General features: G+C 42.6%; 1 protein-coding gene across 1 annotated transcript in view; it reads right to left on the bottom strand.

The window, feature by feature from the left end:
* Positions 1-697: 697 nt before the first annotated feature.
* The window catches only part of Pygo1 (pygopus family PHD finger 1), a 30,354-nt gene continuing 21,760 nt past the window's right edge, over positions 698-9,291 (bottom strand). The window contains exon 3 of the mRNA XM_048424078.3: positions 698-8,466. Within this exon, the coding sequence (XP_048280035.2) occupies positions 7,348-8,466 (1,119 nt within the window). The 3' untranslated portion in view covers positions 698-7,347. The remainder of the gene's footprint in view (positions 8,467-9,291) is intronic.

Genomic DNA, 9,291 nt, shown 5'->3' with positions numbered 1-9,291 from the left:
AAGGTATGTGCCACCACCGCCTGGCTGAGAGTTTTATTATTTTAATAATTGTCTTGATTACCACAGTAAATTGGTTTTTTTTAAGATTTTTTAATTTATTATCTATACAGGGTTCTTCCTGCATGTATCCTGCAGTACAGAAGAGGACACCAGATCTTATTACAGATGGTTGTGAGCCACCATGTGGTTGCTGGGAATTGAACTCAGGACCTCTTTACCTCTGAGCCATCTCTCTAGCCCCCTACAGTAAATTCTTAATAAAGATTGGTGACTGGTACCATATTTCGGTTATGGTGCAGTGAATATTGCTGTTAGCTGTGAGCCATCAGCGGATGTCCGCCAAGAGAATGCCTCAGAAATCATCCCTGCAGGCAGATGAACTCTCTCCTCTCCAGACAGTCTTGCTACATAGCCAAGGGTAGTATCCAACTCCAGAGTCTCCAGTCTCAGGTTCTGAACACTAGGATTAGAAATTTACGCTACCACGCTGAACAGGTTAATACTTTGAGATGTATTTATTGTATTATGGATGCCACAGGCTGCTAACACATTTTACTCCTCCCACGCCTCAAAGGCTTCAGAGCCTTTACTAACTAACCCATAAACACTGATGCTTCTTTTACTTCATAGAGTAGATTAAAACATACCAGCATATGAAATAATTAGAATTACATAGTAATTTCCTTTGCCATAGGAATAAAGGTTGGACAAAGTCTGGAAACCTTTTATTTTTCCAATTTGAATTACAGTCATGTTGCCACAGACCACAGCACTGGTGTATGTATGACTTACGACACACACTAAGAACAAAAGGACAACCTACTGCAAAATACATGTCACCAATGTGGAACACACTTGAGTATGTATAAAGGTACTGAGCTGATATCCCAAAAAGAGGCATATGTCAACAGTACACAGGGAAGATAGTTTTAATATGAAACAGTTGTTCAAGTCGCATACATCATGATAAGAAGCAGGACTCTTTTATAAAAGATAACATGTAACTAACAAGCAATACCACTTACCACAGAACAAGAGGTACATACATGTACTTAGAGACATGTTGATAATAACTGCAAGTCACGTGTTAGTGGGAAAACAGGACACAGGCGAGGTCTCCCACAGTTTTTACTCACAGGCAAGTGTCCCATGTCTTGAGGCTTTGGCTTAAACATGGCCACCTTCTTCTGTCTCCCTTTGACCATCTGCCCTGGGATATGTGAGGGCTCTCTCTGGCCTCAGTGCTCCAGCGCCTCTGAACTCCCATCCAAGAATTTTCCAAGAATCGGTAAACACGGTTAGGTTTTTACACTGTTCTCCTGAGGAAGTGGAGAAAGCAGGAAGAGGAAGTTGTTGAAATCTGGGGATGAGAAGGGAACCTCTGGGCTCAGGAAAGCTGTGAAGGTCCAGACTTTTCTGGAGGAAGTAGTCCAAACACAGGGGCAGCTGATTTGTGAAAAATATGCCCGGGACTGGGCCAGTCTGAAATGTTAGATGTTATGTTCTGAAGACTCTTCGCAAAAGGAAATGTAACGTCACATTTTCCACATCTCAGGAGGAAATGCTCTTCTCTTAAAATCTAGCCACCCAACACCACACGATGAAGTAATTTCTTTCGAGATAGTCTTATATACCCCAGGCTAGCCTCAAACTGGCTATACGTAGCTGAGGGTGACTTTGAGTTTCTACTCCTCCTGCCTCCACCTCCCAAGTGCTGGGATTTCAGGTGGGTACCACCGCGTCCTGTTTTTGTGTGGTTCTGGGGATGGGACCTGGATTTCATGAATGCTAGGCAGGTGCTCTACTAATGGAGCCACATCCCCAACTCACAAAGCAACTTCTGATCAGAGCAAAGGCGGAGAAGTTGGAACATCATAGAGGGAAAAAGACAAACCTGCTTCTACAGCAGATGCTAAGAGGGCAACTCAGAATCAGCCACGCCAGTAAACACAGCCTTCCCTAACCACAGAGGAAGAACGGAAGATCACAGTTTCTCTCACACAGACGTGAATATGAGCCTTCATGAGGTCCCTAGGAATCTATCTCATATCGACTTTCCAACTATTATTTACAAATGAGCTGTGAGTCTGGTTGATTTTCAACTTTTTGAATTAGAAAAGCCTAAGACAGCACAAATGTACATGCACACAAAATCTCTCTACGTTACAAAAAAGAAGTTCTACACACTTTAGAAGACCCCTTTAAAACTGCCGCTTGCTCATCGGCTTCATGTTCTACCTGCCTGAGGACGGGAGAAATACTGGCGTGCTAATTTGTTCAAGTACGTTTGAAAGACTATTAGACAAGGATGCTTGGTACTTTTTTTTTAGGATGATGTCAATCAGATTGCATGGTGACCAGTATTGCTAAGAGTTCTTCCTATCATTAGACAGAGTTGGATGTCTGAAAAACAAAAGAAAGCAAAACTCAAAACCTGACTGTCATCTAAAGTATATGCTGATTACTTACAAAGAATAAACACCAGAGAAGGAAAACCTCATTTCCTGTATGTATGCAACCTTCCAATTGGGGTAACAAGGACCACAGAAGCGGTATTGTTTAACCCCAGAGGAAGACACTGATCACAAATTTATTCTGAGCACTCTATTTGAAGACAGGTTTATTCTCTTTGATAAGCTAAGTTGCTTCAGTATTTGCATATTCTGGGATCTCTGGTGTATGTGGACCAGAAATCCTCTAGTGAACAAGCAAGCCAACCTCCCCGAAAAACAGCAAATGCTTTTTTTTAAAGGTTTATCATTATTATTTCTATGTATGTGCTCCATGTTTCAAAATTCACACACAGGGCTGGAGTGGTGGCTCAGGGGTTAAGACTACTGGCTGGTTTTCCAGAGGACCCAGTTTCAAACCCCAGAATCCATATAGAGGCTCAAAAGTCACACACATGCACTACCCTCGGTGGTCAGAAGGGGGTGTCAGATCCCCTGTGCCTGGCTGGAGTAACAGAGGCTTGAGAGCTAAGGAGGGTGCTGGGAGCAGAAGTGGGGTCCTCTAGAGCAGCAAATGCTCTTAAGCACTGAGCCATCCAGCCCCAGAACTGATGGTTTAAAGACTCATCAGTAACCTGGCCTTGTTGCGTGAGCCATGGTGTTAACGGTGAGCTTAAAGAAGTAGAGTAAGGGGTGGGGGCAGGATAAGGAGGCCTTTCAGGGAAGCAAAGGGTTATACCAGAAAACACACCTCCACCCTCACTTCTTCATCTCTGGCATAGCTTTAAAGTTGGGAGCTCTTCATCCTAAGAAAATCCATGTAAATTTGTGTAGCAGGTATCTCTGGGTAAATGAGACAAAATCTCTGAGCCATGCTCATAATTCATCACTTTTTTCTCTCTTTCTTTTTTCCTTTCTTTTGTTGGCTTTTCGAGACAGGGTTTCTCTGTGTAGCACTGACTTCCTGGAACTCGCGCTCTAGACCAGAGTGGCCTTGAATTCTCAGAGATCTGCCTGCATCTGCCTCTTGAGTGCTGGTTAAAGGTGTGTGCCACCACTGCTGGGCCAAATACATCACCAAAAGCATCTATATACATTTTATAAATTTTGACTTAGAATTTTGTAGAGACAGATATGGAACTAGTATGAAAATTAATTCAAACCTGTGAAGATATTCATCAGCTATGATTACAGCTTGTCCATGACTCACGGCTGAAACAAATGTGGGGTTTTTCTTTCCTTTCCTTTTTCTCCTTTCTTTTTTATTTATTTATTTCTTAAGATAGGATCTCACTACATAGGTCTGGTTGTCCTGGAACTCACAGAGATCCTCCTGTCTCTGTCTCCAGTGGTTTTTCTTTTCTTTCTTGTTTTTATCTTTGTCTTTTTGTTTTTCTGACAGGTTTCTCTGTGTAGCCTTGGCTATCCTGGAACTCACTGTTTAGACCAGGCTGGCCTCAAACTTAGAGATCCTCCTGCCTGTGCCTCCCGAGTGTTGGAAGTAAAGGTATGCACCAACTGGTTTTTCTCATATTCTTACTGTGGTGTTTGGTAAATGTAAAACACTTGAAATTCATCTGTATTTCTTAAAACAACAGCTTAAAAATAAAGTGAAATAATCACCTTATACATCACATCCCTAGACTTCATTTAGAGAGGTCATTTCATCTCCACAAAGACAGCTAACCATTAAAACCATCAGCAATGAAGGGCTTACAGAGCCGCATAATCCATTTTAAACAATAACCAAATCAATAACTACCACAATGAAGTGTAAGTCCTGAGGGCACTGGCCATCGTGCCCCATTCAGTCATAGTCAGGACCTAATGCCAGGGATGAACACATAACATGAAGTATATAATTTCTCAAAAGTCAGGACTCAAGGGGCCAGAGACGGCTCAGAGATTACGCATGCGTACTGCTCTTGCAGGGACCAGAGTTTGGCTTCCAGTAGCCACCACAGGCTGCCCACAACTGCCTGTCACTCCAGAAGGGGAACTGATGCCCTCCTCTGGCCTCCATGGGTGCTACATGTATGTGCACATACCCATACACAGATAGAATTAAAAACAAAATAAATCTTCAAAAAGTCAGCACTCAAAAGAATTTCAAGAAAAACAAAACCAGATCTTTAAACACTGAGAAACTTAACTCTAATAAAAATAACAGCCTGAGAATACGGGGCACATTGTCCTGGACACCAGCACATGGTGGGCAGCCCCCACCCTGTACCTAGCCTTCCACAACTGCTCAAGAGACATTAGTTACGGGGGCTGGAGAGATGGCTCAGCGGTTAAGAGCATTGCCTGCCCTTCCAAAGGTCTTGAGTTCAAGTCCCAGCAACCACATGGTGGCTTACAACCATCTGTAATGAGGTCTGGTGCCCTCTTCTGGTCTGCAGACAGAGTATTGTATACATAATAAGTAAATAAATAAATATTTTTTTAAAAAGAGACATTAGTTACAAAACTCAATGTCATTTCATTTCCTAAAACTGTGAATGTATGTATTATAGAATCGCCCAAGGGTAGATGGAGAAAACCTTGCATTATCTTGTACAAAATTGTCTTGTATGTCAAAATTCAGAACATTGGATGTTTTTATATATCTTTTTTATTTTCCCCTCACCCCAAAGCACTATATTTTTTTTAAAAAAAGTTTAAGTCAGTGATAATCTACACCAGAACCACTGTTTTCTACAACAGGATATTAAATATCTAATATTCACAAAATCCATAATTTTGTCATCTACATAAATTATTCAAATTCTATAGTTACTACTACTTAACTGGGGAATTGTTTCTTAGAAAACGGGCCAGACGATGAAAAGCTAGCCTTCCATTCAATAATGGTCTAGGGATCTGGACAGGCGACGAAGTTCACAGGGAAGCCAGTTAACTGTGCCTCGGTGCTTCGAGACACGTGAGGTACAGTCCACCTGCGTCAAAGTATGGTTTCTATTCATTAACAAAAAGACTTTTTTTAAGTCAAAATATCTTTTGAATTTATTTACTCTTCTATGTGTGGGTGTTTTGCCTGCATGTGTGTCTGTGTTATCACATGCGTGCCTGGCGTGGAGGTCAGAAAAGGGTATGGGATCCTCTGGAACTAACTGGAATTATAGATGGTTGGGAGCTGCCACATGGGTGCTGGGATCAACTGAGGTCCTTCAGAAAATCAGCTAAGAGTTAAGAGAACTCTCTCAACTGCTGAGCCATCTCTTCAGCCCTACATCAAAAATCTCTGCACACTTTTAAGTTTCTCGATGATGTATAGCTGCTGCCATTGTTTTCCCTCCCGTGGAGCTGACTGTAGTAATTGTCTCCTTAGATTATTGCCATGGCATTCAGAGTTTTGCATTTTTAAATGTTTTCATTGTGTTTTCAAGGTGCTTTTATTTTACATGTATTTGTGCATGCCTGAGTTATGTATGGGCACCTTGTGTGTGCAGTGCCCACAAGGGCCAGAAGAGGGCATCAGATCCCCTGGAACTGGAGATACATGCAGTTGTGAGCTGACCAATCTGGGTTCTGGGAATTGAGCCTAGGTCCTCTGCAAGAACAGCAAGAGTTCTTGTCTACATAGCCAGGCTACCGGTCCCACATTCAGAACTTTTTATGGTCACGCTGATAATGAATGAATGGCAAAGCATTATTGGAGATGGTTATCAATAACCCACCACTGTCCAAGTTGCTACCTACTGTCATATAGACCATTTGTTTATTCTGGTCACAGGTTATGATCTGCTTCTAAAATACATGTGTGTCCTTTTGGATCTTAGAGCATCCCTCCAGAGGGAAAGTCCTCTCTGGTGCATTCTCTCACTGTCCCCAGTTACAGCAGAAACTACTAAGCCTGAAGCACAGCCCAAGTAACTCTGACTTTGACTCTACCCTGGCCTTCACTTAAAATGGACTTTGAACTTCACTTAGGCTCCTTTTGCAAGCTCAGATCTCCAGAACACCCCCCAAACCACCACTGCTTGGTTCTCAAAACAGCAGAGCACAGAGCACGCTAAAATCACACTGATGCTTCTGTTTTTCTCTGTGCAATCATGTTCCAGTTAAAAAGCATGTAGAAGAAAGAGCTCACAATTCTAAAGCTACTACATTATCATATGGGAGACATTAACAACAACAGCAACAATAAAAAAAAACCCAATAAGTTAAAAACTGAGAGTGTAATGCTAGCCTAATTCTAACCGTTACACTTGGAAGCATACCCTATGCTAACGTTACTAAAACCAGTGAGCTGAGATTAGCAATTTCATGAGGCACAGCCCACCAGTTAATTAGCAACTCCTACTGGTAATAGACTCTATGCCATGACCCATGTCTGTCTGTCCTACACAGATATCCTGCAAAGACTGATTCGAATAATGAAACTTGCAGATTTCAAAGACCCTCACAGAGGAAGGATCGGGTGTCAAATTCTAATATTAAAATAAAAAAATTAAAACCCATTAAACATACACCTCTCCATATTATCACGACACAGATTGTATTCAGATAACACGTTAAATCAGTCTACTCTTGAACTAAATGTGTACTGTCATATGGTCAAAATTTAGCAGTGAAATAGACATTTTTAATGACTAACTTGTGAAAGTTAAAACGTGCCTACCTTTGTCATATACTAATTTGAAGCTTTAAGAGGCTTTTATGTTTATGATAAATAACAATGAACATTTATTTATAGGTGTCTCTAGAGCACCCCCACACACATTAATCTCATTTAAGACAACAAACAACAATAAAATAAAGCACAACGTTAGTAAGAACTAAGATGTAGTATTTTTGTGTGTGCCATTTCAAAAAATGTCAAACATTAAAATCCCATGTCACCAAATCTCCGATCTACACAGAAAAAGGAACCCACGGTAGGCAGCAGCCGTGGTTAGGCATCGCCACCCACAGCAGGCGGACCAAAGGTTTCTCTAGTGCGCATGAGCTGGACATCCTTGTCGGCCATGCACGTATCGCAGCCCCACACTGCCGAGGCCTCAGCCGTCAGGAGCCCGTAGGCTGTCTCCGTCATTCCAGTGCAGATGCGATGAAACCATTTCTGACAAGAGGCTTCACACAGGATGGCGTCCTGATCGTCATTCACTTCATTCGTACAAATTCCACATGGGTACACCGGGTCGGAAGACGAATGGCCATGACGACTGGGGTGCAGGGAGAACTTGCGGCTTTTGTCGGTGGTGCACAGATCGGCTGAGCCCCTGGGCTGCCGAGGCTTGTTCTGGGTCCCATTGGCGTGACTGTTGGTGGCCTCTGCACTACCCGAACGGCTGTTCTCTTGGACAGCATTGTTTCTGTTGACATTTTTTAATTCAGTGTTACTCTGATTGACTGTATCCTCCATATTTAAGTGAGGTGGGTGAGCGGAGGAATTTTGATTCGTGGATTTGTTTGCTCCTTGGGGAAAGTCTTGTTTGGGAGGTGGTGCTTTCGCTTGACCAAACGCGTTTGGAGGTGGAATGAAAGAATGATTAGGTTCTAACGGAGAGGTAAAATTTGAATTATTTCCAGGGACAAAATTAGATGCCAGGTCAGGGTTAGATACTTGGCCAGGATTCTGTGGGGGAATCTGACTGAAGTTCTCGGCAGGGCTCTGTCTAAAATGCTGACCCGGCATGTTCATGTCCTGAGTCAGCACATTATTGTAAGGTGGGTTTCCGAAACTCGGATTATCATGTGGCCCGAAGTTAAAAGCATGCGGCCGGTTAAAGCCCATGCCCAAGGGATTCTGAGGAAATGGATGTGGTTGATTCCTGAGTGAGTAAGGACCACAGTAGGGGGAAGACATTCTTGGGGGTACGTGGGGTGGCATTCTGAATGTGCTGTAGCCTCCAAAGCCAGGATAACCGGGGTTAAGGTAGGGATTGGACGAAGGCAGTGGTTTATAGGAAATGGTGTTATAGTTGTCATCGAAGGGGTTGGCAGCCACTAGATGGTCGGAGTTTGGATTGGGTGGTGGTGCATACTCAGACAATGGAGGAAAGGAAGGTCCCTGGAAAGAGAATACAAAGGAAAAATAGTCTTGATGCAAGAGGTCAGGTTAACAGTTGCTCTCAGCACTCAGAACCTGGCTTTCTCTTACAGCACTAAGAAAATTTAGTATTTTCAACTGCCCTTCCCAATGTTTATACTTAATTACATGTGATTAAAAAAAATATATGGGACTGGAGAGATGACTGAGTAGTTAAGAGCACTTGCTGCTCTTCTAGAGGACCCAAATTTGTTGTCCAGCATGTGGCTCACAACTATCTATAAGCCCAGCTTCAGGGGATCTGACACCCTCTTCAGGCCTCTACCAGCATGCACACCCACAATATCACACACAGATACAAAGAATCGAAAATCAAGTTAAATCAGTTTAAAAATACATGTTTAGGAATGGAAATGAGGCATGATTTTCTAGCTCAAACCCATTCTATTTCAAATTCCATTTAACTCTCAAAAAAGCCTATCATTGGCTGGAGAGATGGCTTATCTGTTAAGAGCACTGGCTGCTCTTCCAGAAGACCCCAGTTTCATTCCCAGCACTCAGGTGGTGGCTCACAACTACCTATAACTCCAGATCCAGGGGAGCTGATGTCTCTCCTGGTCTCGGAGGCACCAGACATGCATGTGGTACACAGACATATATGTAAACCATCACTCATACACATGAAATAAAAACATTTTTTTAAAATTTTTATTTTATGTGCATCGATGTAAAGGTGTCAGATCCTGAGTTACAGAGCGTTGTGAGCTGCCATGTGGGTGCTGGGAATTGAACCTGTGTCCAAAAACATCATTTTAAAAAAGCCTACCACAGCTTTCATGTATCGCT

This window comes from Myodes glareolus, chromosome 4 (assembly GCF_982192425.1).
Source record: "Myodes glareolus chromosome 4, mMyoGla1.1, whole genome shotgun sequence".
In the NCBI taxonomy this organism is placed as follows: domain Eukaryota; kingdom Metazoa; phylum Chordata; class Mammalia; order Rodentia; family Cricetidae; genus Myodes; species Myodes glareolus.
This window is presented reverse-complemented; position numbering and strand designations above follow the sequence as displayed.